We start from the raw sequence: 21,774 nt of genomic DNA on the forward strand, positions 1-21,774 counted from the left end.
CAGGGAGTGCCTGAGAGACCACTACTGTCCTCCAATGTTTGTATGGCTGCTGCATTCTTAATTCCGCCAACTGTGTTTGATATTGCAAAAAAACAGAATATTGGTGATCGATGGATGGATAGAGACTTTTGAAGAGTTCCTAGATGCAATAGATGAAAAAGAGTATAAAGTATCCTGAGAAACATATCCGGTGAAGGAGGAAAGAAGCCATGAAAAAGAATTTACAAGAAGGTGAAAAGACATATGATCAAATCGAAAAGGCCTTTAATGTCAAGTTTAAGCCAGTGCCAAATGTGAATTATAAAAGATATATATTCATCCAGAGACCAGGTTAGACCATTGATGAGTTTGTTGAAAGCCTGGATGTTTGGTAAAGCACTGTAAATTCAATTAATTTATGATGAGGAGGCTACCCTCCTCAGAGTGATCAATGGATGTCTGTCGTAAGCATTTCAACGACGAATCCTGATGGAAACTGAGCTTGTATCAAGTCCTCAAGGCTGCTTGCGCTGACAAGCGTACTTATCGCCAAGTGACTGACATGGAGGCCGTAGGCCCCCAAAGTGCGTCGGTCATGAGCACGAAAAGTAAGCCAAGGTACAAGGCAGAGGGACACAAGGTCCTATCTCCACAGAAGAACAAAACGTGTTACAGATACGGACTGTCATTTCCACCCGAAGGTAAATGTCCCGCCATTGGACAGATATGCATAGACTGTGGTAAAGCGAATCATTTCGTGACGACTTGCAACGCGTAGATAAAAGTAAGTGTGTTGCAGCGTGAAGACAAAATGGCCGACCAAATGCTACATCAGTGACATTCGACGTACTCCCACAAGGCTAAGCGGTCACACCAATTGAGGCAAATCGACGCAAAATGAAGTTGATAATCGTGTCTTAATCATCGAGAAAGAATTCCTCTGTGTGTGTTTACAATGAAAGGGACGATGACAATTGTGCAATATTGATGTTTACTTCAAAAAGGCATGCACATATGGGGCTAGTCGAATGTGAGAAAAAAATCCAAAATGAAGACAATTCAACATGAAGACAGCTGTGCGTCGATAAATATTATGCCGCTGGAGATTTATCGCGAATTATCTCCGGTACAACAAGTTATGAATTCAAAGACTAAAGTATACTCATGGGCTGCCTCAACGCCCTTCAAAAGTCAAATAAAAAAATTGTAGCCACGATGAAACTTAAGAAAACTGTGGTGAATGCGCCGATTCATGTACTTCAAGGAACAGCTTCAAGTGTTTGCTGAGTTTCCATAGTGCTGCTGATATGGGACTGATATCAGTGAACTACACTATGAATGCTCATTGTGAAATTGTAAGTCAATTTCCTTCAATATTTCATGGGTCAGGAAAACTCAAACAATGAAAGTAAGGTTACACATAAATGAGAATTTTCATCAAAAACATAGACGAGTTGCGTTTCACTTACAAGAAGCTGTTGAAAAGGAACTTAATTTTTTACTTATACGTGGCATCATTGAATGCTCCATTGGTCCGACACCATGGCTTTCTCCCATTGTAACAGTGCCTAAAAGAGACAGGGAAGGAGCTGTACGCATAAGTGTTGACATGCGTCAGGCCAACAAGGCAACTAAGCGAGAGAAACCTCCACGTCCGCCCATTGCTGATATAACTCAATTGAATGGTGCAGAGTTCTTCTCTCAATTGAACCTAAATAAAGGATCTTACCAATTGGAACTTGAAGAAAAATCCAAACACGTTGCAACCTTTTCTACGCATATTGGTTTGTTTTGCTACAAGCGATTGAGTTTTGGTATATCCTCTGCTGCAGAACTTTTCCAAGTCGTCATTTGACTTATCATATAGCATGTAGTAAATGCATTTAACTGTAGGGATATATTGGTATTGTGGGGCTGCACAGAAAGAGCATTTCAAAATGCTCATGCAAGTATGTCGTTTGCTGAATGATGCAGCCTTAACTCTGAATGCTGACAAATGTCAATTCCACAAGAAAAGCTTGACATTCTTCAGCCATGTCTTTTGTGATGGGGGTACGAAACCTGATCCAGCTAGCGTGCAAGCATGGTCTACTGGAAATCCCCCACAAGGCATTTATATGATACAGTCATTTCTTGGAACGGTCAATTACTGTTCTAGATACATACAAGACTTTGCTATGGTCATTGCACCAGAACTAACCAAAAAGTATGTGTCTTTTCTTTGGTCACATGAGTGTGAGAAGAGCGTCCAAAAAATCAAACAAGCCATTGAGAGCGCCATTGAAATGCCCGATTTTGATCCCAAACTCCATACAGAGGTTGTAGTTGATGCTAGCCCTGTCGGGTTAGGCACAATCCTTGCACAGCCCAAGGGACCGCAAAATGCCTGGAGACATATCGTGGTACATGCCAATAAGAGCCAGTCACAAACTGAACGTGCTTACTTGCACCCTGGGAAAGAAAGTGTGGCATTGGTTTGGGCTTGTGAATAATTTCCATGTGTTTGTGTATGGAAAACCCTTCACATTAGTGGCTGATCCCCAAGCATTGTTGATGGTATTTGGCAATCCCACAGCAAAAATGATTCCTCGAATTGAGCATTGGTGTTTGAGGTCACAAGAATTACAACTAAATGATTCTTCATCATCCAGGGAAAGATCAGAAACTGGCTGATTATGCCCTGGTACCCCATGTAAGACAGTGGAGGATTACATCCAATTTATTGTGAAATGGAGCACACCAACTGCCATGTCTTTAGAGCAAATTGCCACTGCCACAAGCCAAGGTAGTGGCATGTCAAGATTAAAAGTTGTGGAACCAGTATTCTAGACCTCTCACTAATGACAGCGAGTATATGAAGTTCAGAAATGTGAGATGAACTTTCAGTAACGCAGGAAGGCCTCATTCTACAAGGTACACAGATTGTTATTCACCAAAGTCTCTGAGAACAAGTAGTTGAATTTGCCCAAGAAGGAGATCGAGGAATAGTTGTCACTAACAGAGCTCTCCGTGATCAAGTCTGGTTTCTGTATCTTGACAAAAGGGTCAAAAAAGAATTGAAGACTTGTCACATATGCAACTGTCTTTCATCTCAAGTTAGTCAGCAACCTTTGATTATGTCAGAATTGCCCCATCATGCTTGGGAGAGAATTGCTATTAATTTTTTATGGCCCTCTGTATAATGGACATTATCTTCTAGTTATTGTTGATCAGTACTCCCATTTTCCATTGGTAGAAGACCTTTCATGCACTACACACGAGCAGGGTTATTCAAAACCTAGATGGCATCTTTGAGACATGACTTGTACCTGCAATCTTAAAATCTGACAACGATCCACCTTTTAATAGTCAAGAATTCAAAAACTTTCGAAATCACCTCAATATAAAGAATAAAAAAAAGCACTCCCCTTTGACCCCAGGCCAATGGTCTGGTAGAACGCCTCATGCGTGCTCCAAAGAAAGCTGTTCAGCATTCCACATTGGGGAAGTTCGACCTCGAAGGTGTTTTGAACACTATTCTTTGAGGTTACTGTTTGACCCCCTCACTCAACCACAGAGGAAACCCCTGCAACTATCATGTTTGGAAGAGTCATGACAACCAAGCTTTCCCAATGGACGGGGGTGGATGTGACAGGGGATACATCTGCATTCATCTGCATGCTGATAGTCTTCTTGGGCTGGGAGAGAGGTGGTTCACACTTACATTTGAATAGGTTCTGTCCTGTCCTCACTCAAAGGGCTGATTTACCCCCTAGTGATTGTCTGGAGCCAGGAATGGGCTGCAAGGGACTGTTGCACACTTCTGAGGGTTCATTTGAAGTCACCCGTTCATCAAAGACATTTTTGAGTATATGTACTGGAGCTCTGGTCCCATGTTTTTAGACGCTTCTTGGGACTGGTAGCCAGACACTGTGGGCACTACAAACTGCTCATTGCCGTGAGGACTGCTGTGCTGTCAGGAGCAACAACCATTTCAACTAACTGCCTTGTTGTGTTGACCTGCTGCAGCTGGGCTGCAGGACGGACTACCAATTTGCAACCTAACTGTATGTGCTGTCTGCTGCCTGCCACCTCCTTTTGTGCCCCGAAGTGCTCTCCAAGGGCTTGTTTGCTTGCCCCCTGTTCTCCCGAGATCTCAGGGCCATCAAAGACCTTGTTGCCTCTTTTCTCCAAGACTTCTGCTGGGTGAGCCCATTTTACAAGGGCTAGCATGTCGCCAGTGCTCCCTTCTGCACCAAGGTAAAACTTTGTGCATTACAGGACAGTGCACCATGGGACTAAATAAATAAATAAATATCCACATTTGTAAAGCGCACAATCACCCGTTAGGGTCTCTAGGCGCTGGGGGCCGTCGGGAAGATTAAGCAAGCTATTGCCTAGAGTCACATGGTGCTGGACTAATCTGCCGCCGTTGCCGGGGATCGAACCGTGATCCCCAGATTCCGGAGTCAGTCGCCCTGGCCGCGGCGCCACACCTCTTCCACACTACAGTGCAGCGCTCTGACCAGGGAGTGCCTTTGTGCATTCTAGGGAAGTGTTCAATGTTTTACAAACCAGCATGTGGTGAGCGTTTTTTCTCTAGCGTGAACAGCGTTGTTTCGCCTGGAGGCATTACCAGAGAAACAAACATGTCCTTGAGCCAGCGTGCTCACTGCAACTGAATTGTATTGTGAAACCTCACCCCCGGAGCAAGATATCGCCACCATCAGATGCCACCAAGAATAAACTAGTGTGGCCCCTCTGGTCGTGACACTCGAGGAACAGCCCCTGAAGACTTGTACAGCTCTAAGATGGTACAGTGCAGCGTCTAAGGCTGCAGAGCTACAGGAGCTGCAAAAAGCCTTCAAGGCAGGCATTTCGACGACACGTTGTTCTGTAACATGTGGTGGGCCAGCATTCTGAGGCTCGTTCCAGCCAGCCTCGCCCTCTGGTTTTGACGCGTATACTGCACGAAGCTCTCCACGTTGGTTGACAACATTGTTAGCAAGTTACAGATGCTCTGAGGACAGTGACCATGCACCCACAAAGGTACTGTGAGGCGGGTTGGGTCCAGAAGAGTGGTAAAGCCGCCCTGCTCTCCTTCACGGGTGGCTTGGTTTCCCTTGGGCAAAGAAACGCGAATCAAGTGGCCCCGGCGGGCTCCACACTCGCAAGAGCATGAGGGGCATTTCTTGTTCAGCATTGTCTCTGCTCTGGAGATGACCTCAAGAATGGCGCAGGGCTGTCCATAGAGGAGAACTTCTGGAAGACTCAAGCTCAATTACTGTTTAGCGTTTAGTCGTTGCTCCTGCGCCGTACGTTTGGTTTCTAAATGCAATCACTTCAACCACGTTCAAGACAGTTACCGTATGAAGTGTAATAGGAGCTCAGGTGCGCTGTGACCTATGTTTTCATAGTAATTTGTGTTTTTCTCTGTCAAACCTGCATTATTTGCACTAACGGTGTGATTTAAGTCATTTTGGTCTTGTTTGATTTACAATATAGAATTTATTTTTACATAATCCTGCGTGGATTCCCTTTTGTGGTTTACTCACTGTGTTGCTGCGCGAGTGTGTTGCACAAATGCTCTGCCTGCTCTGCGCCAAGCTACCAGAGGGTGAGCGCAGATTATCTCAGGTGTGTATCTGGTTTACCCTGACTAGAGTGGTGGATTCTGCCTGGCTTAGGTGCCTACCCTAGCCAACCAGAAACCCCATGTCGAACAGTGGTTCTTGTGAATCACTTGCTTTCCCAGCATGCTCCTGCTGCAGGACTAGGTCACCGCAATTTGTGTAGGAGGACTAGCCTCCATTTGTGTCTCAAAGGGAACTGTGACTCTTTTTCCTAGAACTTTCATTTTTTTTCCCTGAATTGTAACTGTTCACTTCTCCATATTATATCAATGCAGCTTTTTCAAGAAATATTTTCTTCATTTAATTTTCAATGTTTTTTCTATTTTGCAGAACAACAATCACATCTAGAAAATATGAATGGGAAAGAAAGCCATAAAGGTTCCGGAGGCAAGATGAATATAACTCAAAATATCTACTTAAAGAAACGGCACATAATGCACATGAGGGAGAGACGCTTTGCTTGTAATGTGTGTGACAAAGGATTTATCAATGAGACACTTCTTGTGAGGCACAAAAAAGGGCACACCAGCCTCAGGGCATATCCCTGCGGAACGTGTAAAAAGTGTTTCACTCTAAAGGGAACTTTTTTACAGCATCAAAGAACACACACTGGAGAGAGGCCTTATCACTGCACAGTGTGTTCCAAGCGCTTTGCTTATAAGAAAGGCCTTGTACGGCATCAACGTGTACACACAGGAGAGAGGCCTCATCAAAGTGTACATACAGGAGAGAGGCCTCATCAAAGCTTACACACAGGAGAGAGGCCTCATCAAAGTGAACACACAGGAGAGAGGCCTCATCAAAGTGTACATACAGGAGAGAGGCCTCATCAAAGCGTATACGCAGGAGAGAGGCCTCATCAAAGCTTACACACAGGAGAGAGGCCTCATCAAAGTGTGCACACAGGAGAGAAGCCTCATCAAAGTGTACACACAGGAGAGAGGCCTCATCAAAGCGTACACACAGGAGAGAGGCCTCATCACTGTACTGTATGTGCCAAGAGCTTCACTCAAAAGAAAATTCTTCTTCAGCATCAACGCATACACACAGGAGAAAAGCCTTTTCACTGCACCATGTGTGAGAAGAGCTTCAATCAAAAGGGAAATCTACTACAGCACCAAAGAAAACACACAGGGGAGAAACCTTATCATTGCACTGTGTGTGAGAAGAGCTTCCGTCAAAAGGCGCATCTACTAAAGCACGAACTAATACACACCGGAGAGAGACCTTATCACTGCACTCTGTGTTCAAAGTGCTTTTCTCATAAGGCGACCCTTGTAAAGCATCAAAGCGTACACACAGGAGAGAAGCGTTATCACTGCACTGAGTGTTCAAAGCGCTTTTCTCGTAAGTCGACCCTTGTACAGCATCAAAGCGTACACACAGGAGAGAGGCCTCATCATTGCACTGTGTGTTCAAAAACCTTTTCTCAGAAGAGAAACCTTGTACTGCATCAAAGAACACACACAGGAGAGAAGCCTTATCACTGCACTCTGTGCTCCAAGCGCTTTGCTGATAGGAGCGCCCTTGTACGGCATCAAATTGTACACACAGGAGAGAAGCTTTATCACTGCACTGAGTGTTCAAAGCGCTTTACTCGTAAGTCTTACCTTGTACTGCATCAAAGAACACACACCGGAGAGCAGCCTTATCACTGCAACAGGGTGTTCCAAGTGCTTTGCTGATAAGGGATCCCTTGTACTGCATCAAAGAACACACACAGTAGAGAGGGCTTATTTCTGCATTAAGTGTTCCAAGCGCTTTGCTTATCAGGGATCCCTTGTACGGCATCAAAGCGTACACACATGAGAGAAGCCTTTTCACTGCACTGTGTGCGAGAAGAGCTTAAATCAAAAGTCAAGTCTCGTAACACCAAACACACTGGAGAGAAACCTTATCACTGCAAAGTGTCTTCCAAGCGCTTTTCTCAGAAAGAAAGGCGATGTATGGCATCAAAGTGCACATACAGGAAAGAGGCCTTATCACAGCACTGTGTGTGGGAAAAGCTTTACTGGTAAGGCACATCTTCTACAGCTCCGAAGTTTACACTCCAGTGAGAGACCTCATCGCTGCACTGAGTGAGAGAAGAGCTATATTCGAAAGGCACATATGCAACGGCACCAAATAATACACACTAAACTGAACCCTATCACTGCACAGTTTATGCCAGGAACTTCACTCAAAATGAACGTTTCTACAACACCAATAAATACAAACTAGAACCATTTCCACTGTAACAATCTTATTTCCTGCTTACCCCAAAGTAAGTTTTACTGGAATGTTGTAACTTAGCGAGGGCTTCTAGTCATAAATTCCTAATGGCCAGTGTTCCCTGTAGGGAGCGTGCATTTAGTGCGCAAACTCCGTTGCGAAGCGCATACACTTCACACATCACTGAGGCACCATTTGCAGCTCTTGCTTTTAAAAAGCGAGCAGCGTGGAAAAAAAGATCTCTTGCGTGAAGGAGCACAGAGAGCAGATCTTGGGCCTAGCCACATACCACCGTGGAAGAGGGAAGAACGTTGCAGCGTGCCGCCTAAACGGCAGGTATCAGATTGCCGAGGGTCACAAGTTGTGCAGCATGTTTCTTCTTCGCATGCTGTTTGCTGCACTAGTTTCTGAGAGAGGTTGCAGGGCTTTAAAGGCAGCAGTGGCTCTCCGGGCATGATCCACGCCTTGCAGATTAATTTATTTTAAAAGTCCATGCACTAATTAGCATTGTTCGGTATTTAAGGGCACGATGTACGGCATACTGATGTTTAAGTCCCAGCTAAAAGTGTTCAAAAGGCAAGCACTCTGTCCATAATGGTATGCCTGTGCTAAATTTATTTGGAGAAGTCATTTCTGACCCTGCCGCAAGCATGCTAAGGCATATATGTCCCCAGTGAGGCAGCATCATTCAGATGAGTCATTTTCCCGGCCTAGACCTGGGCTCTGTAATTGCAGCTCTGGTCACCTGTGAAGCGTGATTGCGAGCAGCCGTACAAGAATGTAAGGAGATATGATTGGTAACCAATCACATCCTTGTGTTATTTCTTTATAAATGTTCTGAGTCTTTCTCACTGCTAGTTGATTCTATTGTACCAACCGAATATAGGATTCATTTACCACCTCGCTCACGCCATTACATGAGGGCACAGCCGCAACACTATCACACCGTCTTACAAAACACACACTAAACTATTACTTACACGTCACAACAACTTTTAGCTCACAGCTAGGGCTCTCAGCACAGCCCCCTATTCAGAGATGCCAAAGTCCCAACAAACCAAAGCCCGTAGCCCCTCTGCAGCGCACAGAGGTACTCGCCTCTCAGAACGGACTGGCTTTCGTCTTCAGCCCTGGTCCTGCTCGCTCTTTGTGGTGCGTGATTACCGTTGGAGCTGCAGAAAGAAACGTGGGCTCTTTTACCTTCCCATCATACCTTTTACCACATTTGTTTAAGAGTTAGTAGTTGAACTGTGGTTATTGCAGATGTATGTAGACATCTTTTCCTCAATAAATCCTGCTGTATCTTGCATTACAATGGGTTTGAGTCCGCATTCTGTGCATTTAAGATCCCCTCCTATAGGGCTCACATTTATTTTTGTGTCACTCTGTAAGCTCTACAGCGCTCAGGCTTTGGTAGTGAAGAGCGCTGCCGCAACCAACTACACAGCGGCGAACCCACTGAGCAGCCCCTTATCTATGAGTGCCGCCAGGTATAACTTGATTTACCTCTTGTAAGGAGTAAGTACTGTGTCCAGACTGATTTTTAAATTTCTTTTTTCATTCCAGTTCTTTTTTGCTTTCCTCATTCGAACAATGCAAAATACAACAAGACTTAGGGCAGGATGTACTAGCATCAGGAATACCGATTTCCTATTTGCGATTCTCTATGAGTCGCATTTTGGAAATCGGAATTCCTAATGTATGAAAGCAACTCTTTTGAGTTTCATTAGCGATTGCTAGCGAGATTCAAATAGACCTAACTCATGCATATTAGTGAGGTAGGTCGCAATTTGAGACCCATTAGGAATCACAACCATCACAGAGATGGCAGCCTGCGGAGGTCAGCAGACCAAAATGTCTATGATTGGGTTTTAATAAAGCAGTCTGTTTATTTTTTTTTAATGCAGCCCGTTTTCCTTAAAGGATAATGGGATGCATTTAAAAAGAAAAAAAAAAGCTTTTTCGTTTAATTTTTTAAGAGTAGACAGTGGGGTCCGTGGGACAGCCGCCTGCTCTTAAAAATATTTGTTTTCCATTCTTCAAAGGACTTGTACCTATTTGCAAATGGGTTACCACCTCCTTCAGGGAGTCAGTAAAATTTGACCTTAATTCGGTCGCAAAACATTCATACAGCCCATTCAGATTCAGTAATTGGAAGAAATGCCGTAAACATGCCCCTTTTAAATACCAAATCGCAAACACTAATTGCAAGTAGGCAGCGTGTTACTGAATCACAATTTGTATTTGGTACATTTGTAAAAGCATTTTTGTGGTTGGGCGTTTCCGACTGCAAAAATGCTTTGTACAAGTGGCCCCTAATGATTTACTCTGGCACAGGCTTTTTTTTATTTTTTAAACAAATTAATCACTGCAAACATTCATTTATTTGTGCTCCTCATGATTGAAGATATCTATTTCAGTCTTAGGCTTGGATATAATATTTTGTTTGAAGTCCATGTTCGTGTTTTCCCAGCGGACGGCAGTTGCTTCTGCTGTTCTTGATCCATGCTTCTGTGCACTTTATCAATGGCGCAGCAGGTGCAGTGGCACGGGGCCCAGGGCTGTGAGGGCCCGTTGACCCTGTAAATTACTGTATATTATCAGCCCAACAACAGTCAAATTGGTGATTTCCTTCGCTTGCACCTGAGCACATGGCATACTGGTCTTTCCACAAATATGCATAAACCCGAGTTGGGCGTCACTGCTAGCGCTGATGGAGGGCTGTACGTTTTGGAAGTAGAGTCGATCTCTCAGGACCATGCTCAGATAAAATTATCATTGTTACGAGTCTCTGCACTGCCGACGCCTGAGCAGCAGGAACCCTTCGTCTACCTCTTCTTGGTTCATGCAGGACTTCATTCTACCTAACATAAGTTTCCCGTATGTTTCATTTAACAACACAGTTTGCTTCCTAAATGCAACGGCAAAGTTAGCTTTTAGTGGGATGAACAGCACATAGGATTATACCTGCAAGCGTTTTGGAAATACAAACAGACACACACACGCATCAACCCTTTTAAGAATATCCACACCTTATGTCCATTATACTCCACTCCACGTGTTGTATAGCATTCCCCGTCATAGGGAGGGACGCCTTCACAAAAGAAGGGTCGAGGACGTGTTGCATCCTAAAAGGCTTCAAACCTGTGCTCTGTGTGCTGCAGATGTCCGCAGTGGATGCCTTAACCATCTGCGCTACCTTACATGCTTACTAAGACACAGGAAAAACTGTGTATGTATGTCAATTGTAACTGGGGATCAACAAACGTTTTGGTTTAGAGGATCACCTAAACCTTTTTGTTTTGTAGCTACAAGCGCTTTCTTTCTGTGGCACTTTGCATTTCATGTTCACTGTGCTGCAGGTCACCATTACCAGTCCAACAAATACAAAATGCAATTGAGAATGGGTTGCGGGTTGCAGGTTGCAGGCTCCACTCATCCTCCACCGTTCCACAAGCAGGTAGTTTGGATCTTCCATTTATTTAAGGCAATTTCTGAAATATCAGAAATAGCTGTATAGTCCAGAAAAATGTTTCACACTCTCAGGGGATTCCTTTCTTTTCTTGTCCAACTCCTCTGTGCTGTTTTTTTTAATTCTTTTTTTATTAACATTTTAAAGATCACACGTGCACATTTGACCACCTCGTGGTCCCACTGCACAACATAGATCTTGTATCATACAGAAAGTAGTACAAAGCATTCAGTGGTAAGTGGTGCTCTTCAGTATACCTTTCTGCTGCTGACAGTCATTCGATAGACCTCTCCCCACACACCTGCCCCAGAGGACCTGTCATCCTTGCATTCTTCAACTGCATACATTCGTTTGTCCTTTGCAGGGTTCTGGTGTTACCGCAGCCCCATTCCATAGCCCACCATGCTGCAGCCTGCAATCCTCTTTTAGTATCCTGTGTCCAGCATCGCCCCTCTGCGTGCCCTTCCTCCTCGGCATTTTCACCTTTGTCCACTAAGTATGCCTTATAAAGAGCCCAGAAGTCCCTAGGGTGGTTCTGCACAGACTGAAGCTCATTAGAAGTGTCCAACTACTCATTACAGTATGCCATGTCCGAGTGCCGATCCCCCAATTTTGGGGCAGGGCCCCTTGCCCAGCGCATCGCTACTCTGCGCTTAGCTAATAGTAGTCCAATAGCTACTAGCTTCCTGACCGATTTTTCTAGGTCCTTATCGTATCCCAATAAAGCTAGCATTGGTTCCATCTGTATAGTGAGGCTGTTCTAGCCGTCAATGCCTGGAAAACACCCTCCCAGAATTAAAGTATCGCTGGACAGTACCAAGCAGCATGTATAAACCCTTCTTCCTGCTCACTGCATCGCAGGCAATTTGCAGATTCCCGTAGGCCATATCGGTACAATCTTTCCAGCGTATAATACACACGGTTTATGTACTTAAAGTGTATCAACTGGTGTCCCCATTTACAGATCCCTTCTTCGTTCTAGTGCAGCAGGACTGCCATACCTTATCTTCTATGGGCCTAGCCAAGTCTCTCGGCGAGTCCGATCTTGCTTTAGTCACACACTCGCGACTGTAGAAGGCTCCAGCTGGGAACTGCGAGGCCCAGAAGGCAGTGGGCACACCGGAGGACAGCTTGCCCCTCCCCCTAGCCACCGGGGGCTACATAGACCTCTCGCGCCTTCCGCTCTGCGGGAGACGCTTGCGCCTGCAGAAGGCTCCAGCTGGGAACTGCAAGGCCCAGAAGGCAGTGGGCACACCGGAGGACAGCTTGCCCCTCCCCCTAGCCACCGGGTGCTACATAGACCTCTCGCGTCTCCCACTCCGCAGAAGACGCTCGCGAGTGCAGAAGGCTCCAGCTGGGAACTGCGAGGGCCAGAAGGCAGTGGGCACACCGGAGCACAGCTTGCCCCTTCCCCTAGCCACTGGAGGCTACATAGACCTCTCGCGTCTCCCGCTCCGCGGGAGACACTTGCGACTGCAGAAGGCTCCAGCTGGGAACTCCGAGGCCCAGAAGGCAGTGGGCACACCGGAGGACAGCTTGCCCCTCCCCCTAGCCACCGGGTGCTACATAGACCTCTCGCGTCTCCCGCTCCGCAGAAGACGCTCGCGAGTGCAGAAGGCTCCAGCTGGGAACTGCGAGGGCCAGAAGGCAGTGGGCACACCGGAGGACAGCTTGCCCCTTCCCCTAGCCACTGGGGGCTACATAGACCTCTCGCGTCTCCCGCTCCGCGGGAGACACTCGCGACTGCAGAAGGCTCCAGCTGGGAACTGCGAGGCCCAGAAGGCAGTGGGCACACCGGAGGACAGCTTGCCCCTCCCCCTAGCCACCGGGGGCTACATAGATCTCTCGCGTCTCCCGCTCCGCGGGAGGCGCTCGCGACTGCAGAAAGCTCCAGCTGGGAACTGAGAGGCCCAGAAGGCAGTGGGCACACCGGAGGACAACGTGCCCCTCCCCCTAGCCGTCGGAAGGACATAAGCGTCTGGTCCCTCCCGCTGCGCGGGAAGCGTGCGGGCAGGCGCCGGGCTAAGCCCGGGCAAAGGGCGGGCCGTCTGTGGCCGTCGGGGGCCGGAGGAGGCTGGGCCAACCCCCTTGTTATCGCCTCAAGAAGGTACTGTTGACATTGTATGAGTGCCTTAATAGCACGAGAACCTAAGTAATGGGGAAGAGAAAATGTATGGAGGGAGGGGGTGAGGGCCCAAGTGTACTGACAAAGGGGAAGAAGTCAAGAAAGTAGCAACGCATGCAGGGGGGAACTGTGTTATGGACCGTATTGACGAGCTAATCGAGGAATGTGAAGCACTACTTACAACCAACCACCTCCCCAATCAGAAGCCAGAAAGTGGATGTAAGAGCCCCATGGAAGTACTAAGGGGGGGATTAAACAAGGCCCAATAGTGGTCCCTGACATGTTCCTAGGGAGAAAAGAAGGTGACCGAGTTCTAGATCAAGGGAATGCTGAGGGGGGAAATGAGATCAGTAATTCTGGTATAGAACATAGAGCAATATTCCCCCTTGTGGTTGATCCAATTATTATTTGTAAAAATAGGTTTTCAGCCCTAGCAAATACTGATAGCTGTAGTTCAACGATTGATGGAGAAGGAGCCCAACCCAGTACATGTGAGATTGTTGCTCTCCAAGGAGCTAGTGAATCAACACTGGGGGAGCTTCTTGACTTTCTCGTTCCCACTAAGGAAGACAGCACTGCCCTGACCATTGTGGTCAAACAATTATGTAAACTGGTTGAGGGCATGCAGGGTAAGATCGAAAGCCTTACCGCTTCAGTAAATAAAACCATAATAGGCCGAGGTCCCTGTTCTACTTGCATAGCAAATAAGAAAACAAATGGTATGCCAGGGCAATGTGGCAACTCAACGCATTGTGTCTCGCCCAAGCAGAGATAGTGTTTTGATCCAGGCTGCTGCTTTGTAGAGCGAAGCGGCTAGGGCAAGGAAAGGGTTGTCGCAAGTCCCTTACACTAATGTTGGCAAACAACCAATTGCAACGTTAGGGGAAACACAGCTAAGGGAAAGAAGTGGTGATTCCAAAGTGAGCGGTAGACATTGTGACCAAGCTAGCATGTCCAAACAAATTAACAATAAAATTCCTACAATGCACAGAGGTAAACAACAACACCATGCCAATATGAATGAAACACCGAAAGTTTATTTGGTGAATGTTCCAAAATTGGTCCCTGGCAGGGATCGAGAATCAAGTGAATCTCTAACTAATAAGGGTATTCATTGGATTAGGCCCACCAGGGGTTGTCGATCAGTGATAAGAGATGATATTGTTAGGGCACAAAGGCTTTCTACCCAAGGGGGAAAAACCGACTGTATTGAACTAGTTTTTAAAAAGGCAAATATGGCAGAGAATTTAATACTGTTGGAATTTAGAAGTTGCTCCCCAGATTATTCTGCCATACAAATGAGATCTTCTCCCCCCCAACATTGCCTGGCTGAAACAGGAAAGCGAGCACTCGAAAGTGAACAAGGCTGTTCGGGCTTAGAGTCTAATGATTGACTACCAGATAAAGGTGACAAATCAGGCCTCTCAGTCTCTATCATAGCGGAAAGTCCGAGCCTGCATGTAGACCTTAATCCAGGCATTCTTTGCACACCAGTAACCTCGTGGTTGTTGGAAGATCACGATAACCCCATGTCAGGTCGCGTCCTAGAAGGCCCAAATTTAAATATGAACCCTAACCTCCCTGATGGCCTTGAGAAATTTGGTTCAATCTTATCTTGGAACGTCGCCGGATTGAACACGAAGATTCAAACCCCGGAATGGGCCTCATTTATTAATCTGTATAATATCTGTCTATTCCTAGAAACCTGGCTACTTGAAGCACAGTATTTCCCGGGTTTTTTAAATTTTATCGTACCTGCAGAAAAGTGGAAAGAGCGCGCCCTTCAGGGGGTTTAGTTATCTGGATTAGGCAGGACATAGAAGTTAGTGTAAAGGTGCTCCCCTCAATCCACAGGGATATACAGATTGTTACCCTTAAGTATAGACAGGCTGAACCTGTAGATATCGACAATGTATATGCGAAGAGTATAGGGAGCAAAAAATCAGAGACTATTGCCGCCCTAGAAGAACTTATAGAAAGATACTCCACGCAATCATATATAATTGTAGCAGGGGGTTTTAATACGACTTTTGAGCCGTTGTTAAGTGGCGACTGGAACCTCACCGATGAAGACGATAAGCAGTGGGGAGTTCCTAAATTAGAATTGGAGCCTGTAAAGAGGTGGTCTGAGCTGACAATTCACATTAATTAAATTTGCATCAATAAGGGGTTGAGGGCAACCAATGGCAGGACATCACAGGATAAGCTGGGTGCTACTACTTTCAAGAGCGGCCTACGGGAAAGTAGAATTGACTACATTTTAGTGAGTCTTGGAATGTGGGAATACATAGAGGATATGATGGTTGTTGATCGGTTGGAGAGCGATCACAATCCTCTATGTATGTTCTTGTCTTATTGGAAGGCGCCTATGGCTGCCAGGGGATCGAATGAAGTGTCTTCCCCCCAAATATAGTTCTTGCGAATCATATGCGCCACATAAAATGGGCAAAGTTGCTAGAATGCCTGGAGCGTATGGATTTTATTTCAAGCAAAAAAAGACTTAGATTTAGAATCTGGTACTAGGACACACGAAACATTGTTTAACCAATTAAAGGGTTTGTTTGTTAGACCATGCAAGGTGAATAAGGCACAAACTAACCACTCTCCACGCTGGTATTCCAAAGAATGTAGGCAAGCACGTCATGATTTGGGTCAGGCTATAAAGGTTGGATCTAGTATCGCTGTACGCCTTACAAGGGCAGCCTATAAAAGTGTAATATCCAAATCAAAGCGAGCCTGGGATGAGAAGAGGTGGCAAGAGCTCAAGGAAGCTAGTGCCCCAAAGAATTCCAAATGTTTTTGGAATATACTTAAGTGGGGTTGTGAGGGCCAACCTGAAAAGCCACAAAACTGTGTAGCCCAAGAAGAGTGGGTGGCTTATTTTAAGCCGCAATATGCAAAAGGTGTGGAACCAAGTACAAGTGTAGAGGTTATACGCACACCCTTTTCGGAAGATCCATTCAATATTGGGGATATAAATTGCGCCTTAGATTCTGTGGTACCTGGTAGGGCGCCAGGTATAGACGGCGTACCTGCTGATACCTTTTTGCATGATAGAGAATCTTGGGGGAGGTATATATTATTGTTGGCAAATCTAATAGCAAACGGAGCACCTATACCCAAATCGTGGAATGGTGCGGAAATTATACCAGTTTTTAAGAAGGGGGATAAGTCACTCCCCGGTAATTACCGCCCAATCAGTCTGATTGATACCATGCAAAAGATCTTTGGTAGACTGATTTTGAACAAAGTGCAGGAATGGGAGCGCGAGCAGAATATTTTATCCCACCTCCAAGCAGGATTTAGAGCCTGTATTAGCACAGTCGACCAAATATTGCATTTTGCAATGCTTCATTGGAAGACTGTGCAATTATGTGGGGGTAGTTTATATGCTGCCTTCATTGATCTAAGGGCAGCCTTTGATCTTGTTTCACGCTCGATCCTTGGGTCTGTTCTACATGATATGGGTATGCCTCGTGCCCTTCTTTCGCTAATTATGAGACTCCATGAGCATAATTATGCGCAGATAAGATGGGGTTCTCCTGGAAGCATTACCAGCCAGTTTCCAGTAGAAAGAGGGGTGCGACAAGGCTGTGCGCTAGCGCCAACCCTGTTTTCTCTATACATTAATGATGTGGCCAAACTACTGATTGAAGCTAATGTTGATGCCCCAACTCTAGCAGGTGCGAAAGTACCCATTTTAATGTTTGCTGACGATTGTCTAATTATTGCTAAGACCCCGAGTGGATTGCAAAAAGCTCTAGGTATTTTTGAAATTTTTTGCACCTACCGAGGTCTAGAAGTAAATGTTTTAAAATCCAAATGTATTTCTTTTAATCAACATAAATCATATAAGGGCAATATATTCATGAATGAATTACCCCTTGAGCAAGTCAAAGCTTTTAACTATTTGGGTGTTAGTATTCAACATGATTTGCGATGGAACCAACAGGTTGAGTTGGCAAGGCTCAAGCATCGCCAACTGGCTGGAGCCTTGAGCTTAGAGCATGCTAAGTCATTAACAAAACCCGTTGCCCATGCTCTACATGTTTACGACGCAAAGGTGTTTAGCTCAGCCCTTTACGGCGTAGAGGGGCTTTGAGGATTTAGGTAAAATGACTGTATCTGAAAATAGGCTCCTACGCAATCTTATTAATTTACCCCAGAGTACCCCTATGTGTCCTGTTTTTATGATTTAGGAACGAGACCAATAGAACTTATTGCTAACTTGCGACCAATATTGTACTGGAGGCGCTTATGGTCAACCCCTGAACTAAGAATATTTGCTGCAGGACTCATGGATATAATTAAGAGTGACACCTTTCACAAAATCAAGTGGTTATCGGGTGTTGGTGGGATCCTGGTAGAGTTAGGAATGCTAGAGCTGTGGGAGGATCCACTCAACGCTAGGTTTCCACCGAAGAAGGTCTTAAAGGGTATGTACTCTGAGTTAGTGGCCTCAAAAGCTTTTAGGACTACTGCTCCTCTTTCGCTCACAGGGATCTTCCTGGATTTCAAAGATGAGATTATTTTAGAAACATTTTGGGATGACATAACCAAATCACTGGATAGAAAGCTCTATTTCCAGCTTAGAATTGGTAGTTTACCAATCAGAACATTCACATCTAGGTGGTCAAATGGTGGAAAGGCCTCTTGTCCCTGTTGTCCGGCCCCCTTGGAGTCAATCGGCCGCATGCTATTTGGGTGCCCTGTGTATTCTGCCCCACGGAGGGCATGGCTGTGCCCAATGTGTAAACTATTGGGTACCAGGAGTGTTATGGCAGCTACTAGAATTATTTGCACAAGTACTAACCCTCCTGTATATATAGCAGTGGCAAAGTTCCTAGGGTGGTCTTGGACTATTAGGAGTAAAATGTTGAAGGGGTAATTTGGCCATATTGTGCTTATGTTGTATTTTGTGGTATATTGTATATTTTAGCTAATAAGAATTTTATGCCGAATTTTAAGATGAATTGCACTTTAGACATTATGTTTTTTAAGATTTTTAACATTTGAGATGAATTTTATGTATCTTATGCTTTTATGACATTTATCATATAAAGCTTGCTTGAATGAATGCTTTAGTCACACTGGGTCTGTGCCTGCCTGTGCGTAAGCAAAGAGCACTCTTACTAACTTGTCTGGGGCTTCTTTCTGTATCACGGCAGAACGTGCCGGCATGTCTGGTGGCTCTTGCAAGTCTTGTCCTAGTAGTTCTCTCAATTCATACCGGACTCTATGGCAGTGATATCGAGTCTGGGCTGATGGCGGGTGCCTTGCTCAGGGATATTCCTCCAATTCCCAACCTTTACTTTGTGAAAAAGAGCTCCCATCTTTGTTACCCCTTGCGTTTGCAGAGCAGTTCTCATATTTCTTACCAGTACTAAAGAGAGCCAGGTGCACCGCTCCAGTTTAACATGCGGGAATACAAGAGTGTGCCACTTGTTTATCTCACAAGCTCCACCGTGCATGTGATGGAGTGTTCAGTAGATCCAAGACTCTAATTTGGCGGGTTGGAGCCTCGAACATTTCTGTGGGGGTGTGTGGGGGTGTGCGGCGTCTCTCTCCAAGCACTGATTAGGCAGATCGTGTGGGCCATGAATCCAGTAGTAGGCGAAGGAGCCTTGCACCACTTTATAGTACAATTCTAGCTCTGGTGCATTAAGACCCCTTATGTCATAAGGTAGAGTGAGGACCTCCCACCGAACCTTTTGCTGCTTTCCCGCCCATGCTAATTTTGTCAGAAAACTGCATAATGTCGCAAAAATAGCTTTAGGCAGGAGAATAGGTATGATCAGAATCAGAAACCTAGGGAGGACTACCATTTTCATAAGAGCTATGTGCCCAATGAGAGAGAGTGGTAGTTTGACCCAGCGGTTCACATCTTCTAACATTTGCATTGCCTTACCGTATTTCTCAAGTATGACTATTGCTGGGTCTGTATGAATCTGTATTCCCAAATATCGTTCTGCTTCTGTCGTCTATCGTAAGGGGAATTCCAATACTGGTGGCATCGTGGATGGGGTGGGAAACATCCTTTACAACGCAACTTTTACCACGCAGTGCTTTTACATCGCAACTTTTACAACGCAAACCATTACAACGCATTGCGCTGGGGGGCACTCTAGGATAGGGAATAGATTTAATTTACTATCCAACACCTTCCCTACTATCCACGGGGACTGGAGTTGGAATAGTAAATTAAACTATTCACTATCCAGCACCCCAAAGCGCTATGCGTTGTAAAGGTTTGCGTTGTAATACTTGCGTTGTAACAGCATGCGTGGTAAAAGCATGCGTTGTAACGTCATACATCCGGATGGGGTAAGTGGAAAAATGATGGACTTATCCCAGTTAACATTTAGCCCTGAAAGACCCCCAAATCGTATCACTTCTCTTAACATAGGCGTAAGATTCTTCCCTGGTTCCTGAACATACAGCAAAATGTTATCAGCGTATGCTGATATGACTAGTCTGTAGCTCGGGGATCGCAGCCCTCTGTGATCATGATATTCTCAGAGCAAGCACGCCAACAGCTCCACTATGAGAGCGTATAGCAGGCGCGATAGTGGGCAGCCCTAACGGGTGCCTCTTGTAATCGAACTTTGGGACAAGGTTATTGCACCAATACGAATATGTACCACCAGTTTTTTGTGCAGTGTCCTAACCAATTGTTGAAATACTTCTCCCACTCCAATTAATCTCAAGTTTGCTCTCATGAATACCCACTCGACTGAGTCAAATGCCTTTGCGGCATCCAAAAAGACTGCGGCCGCTTCTGTTTCTGGGTCTAGGATCTGTACTGCATCCAGCAGCGTCCTAATATTAGTATTCAGACTCCGACATCGCCCTCTGCCTGGGACGACTCCTGGTGGCCTACTGCCCTGGGCACCACCCCCAAACCCACAGACCACGCACGCAACCTGGGCTTCATCCTAGACTCCTCCCTCACGATGACCAAGCAAGTCAACGCCGTCTCTTCATCTTGTTTCAACACCCTACGCATGCTCCGAAAAAATCTTCCGATGGATACCCACCGCAACCAGGAAGACGGTCATCCAGGCCCTCGTCACCAGCCGACTGGACTACGGAAACACCCTCTACGCCGGAACCACAGCCAAGCTCCAGAAAAGACTACAGCGCATCCAGAACGCCTCGGCAAGACTCATCTTGGACATCCCCCGCCACAGCCACATCTCAGCCCATCTGGAGAATCTTCACTGGCTCCAAGTCAGCAAGAGAATCACATTCCGACTCCTCACCCACGCACACAAGGCTCTCCACGACGCGGGCCCCATGTACCTCAACAACCGCATCGCATTCTACACACCCACACGCCAGCTCCGCCAGCCTCGCCCTTGCCACCATCCCACGTATTCGCAGAGCCAACGCCGGAGGAAGATCCTTCTCCTACCAGGCAGCCAAGACATGGAACTCCCTCCCCACCCACCTCCGGCTGACACAGGACCATCTCACCTTCAGGAAGCAACTCAAGACCTGGCTGTTCGAGCAGTAGCACCCCCCTCAGCGCCTTGAGACGCTAACGGGTGAGTAGCGCGCTCTACAAATTCCTTGATTGATTGATTGATTGACCCGGGACAAATCCCGACTGCTCCGGCCCCACCACCCTTGGTAATATCTACCCCAGCCTATTGGCAAGTACTTTAGCGTATATTTTCACGTGAACATTTAATAACGATAAAGGCCAACAGGAGAAGCACACATTGGGAGGTTTACCAGGTTTAGGTATTGCAACTATGAGGGCCTCGCGCATCAAAGGTGGCATTACCCCAGTCTGTACCATTTCTTCATAGAACGTGACTAAGTGTGGTATCAGGACATCTTGATATGCTTTAGAAAAAGCCACCGTTAGGCCATCCATCCTTGGCTCTTTCCCAGGTTGCATACCCGCCAGTACTGCACGGATCTCCTCCGGGCCCAGCGGAGCCATCAGATGCTCCCACGTCATTTTAATGCGCTCCAAATGGTCATTTATGGCTGCCTCATCCGGGGTTATTCAAGACCTATTTAACTCAGCATAGTATTTGCGAAATCTCTCGGCTCTATGGTGCGGCTCATGTAGGAGTTGATCATCTTCATCTAACTCTTCCAACAGAGTCTCTACCTCTCTGCTAGGGTGCACCAATGCCCCTAGCGTTGCCCCTGGGTGTTCACCTTCTCCGTATGCTCTGGCTACCGCATACTGTCCCATATGCTGAAACTCCTGGGCTGCTATTTCATTGTCCTCTTCTAGTCTAACCTGGATGTACCTTAACGTTTGTTTATCTCCCAACCGTTGTTGTTTTGTTTCTAGTGCTGATATTTCTTTTTCTAGAAGTGTTCACCTACTCTGGGGGATTTCAGTACCCCTGAGT

The 21,774-nt window shown here is 46.0% G+C and overlaps 1 protein-coding gene across 1 annotated transcript in view; it reads left to right on the forward strand.

Annotated features, from left to right (window-relative positions):
• LOC144768105 (uncharacterized) overlaps positions 1-9,105 on the forward strand; it is a 32,774-nt gene extending 23,669 nt beyond the window's left edge. The window contains exon 2 of the mRNA XM_078651511.1: positions 5,922-9,105. Within this exon, the coding sequence (XP_078507637.1) occupies positions 5,922-7,276 (1,355 nt within the window). The 3' untranslated portion in view covers positions 7,277-9,105. The remainder of the gene's footprint in view (positions 1-5,921) is intronic.
• The last annotated feature ends 12,669 nt before the right edge of the window (positions 9,106-21,774 follow it).

This window comes from Lissotriton helveticus, chromosome 1_1, assembly GCF_964261635.1.
Source record: "Lissotriton helveticus chromosome 1_1, aLisHel1.1, whole genome shotgun sequence".
Taxonomy (NCBI): domain Eukaryota; kingdom Metazoa; phylum Chordata; class Amphibia; order Caudata; family Salamandridae; genus Lissotriton; species Lissotriton helveticus.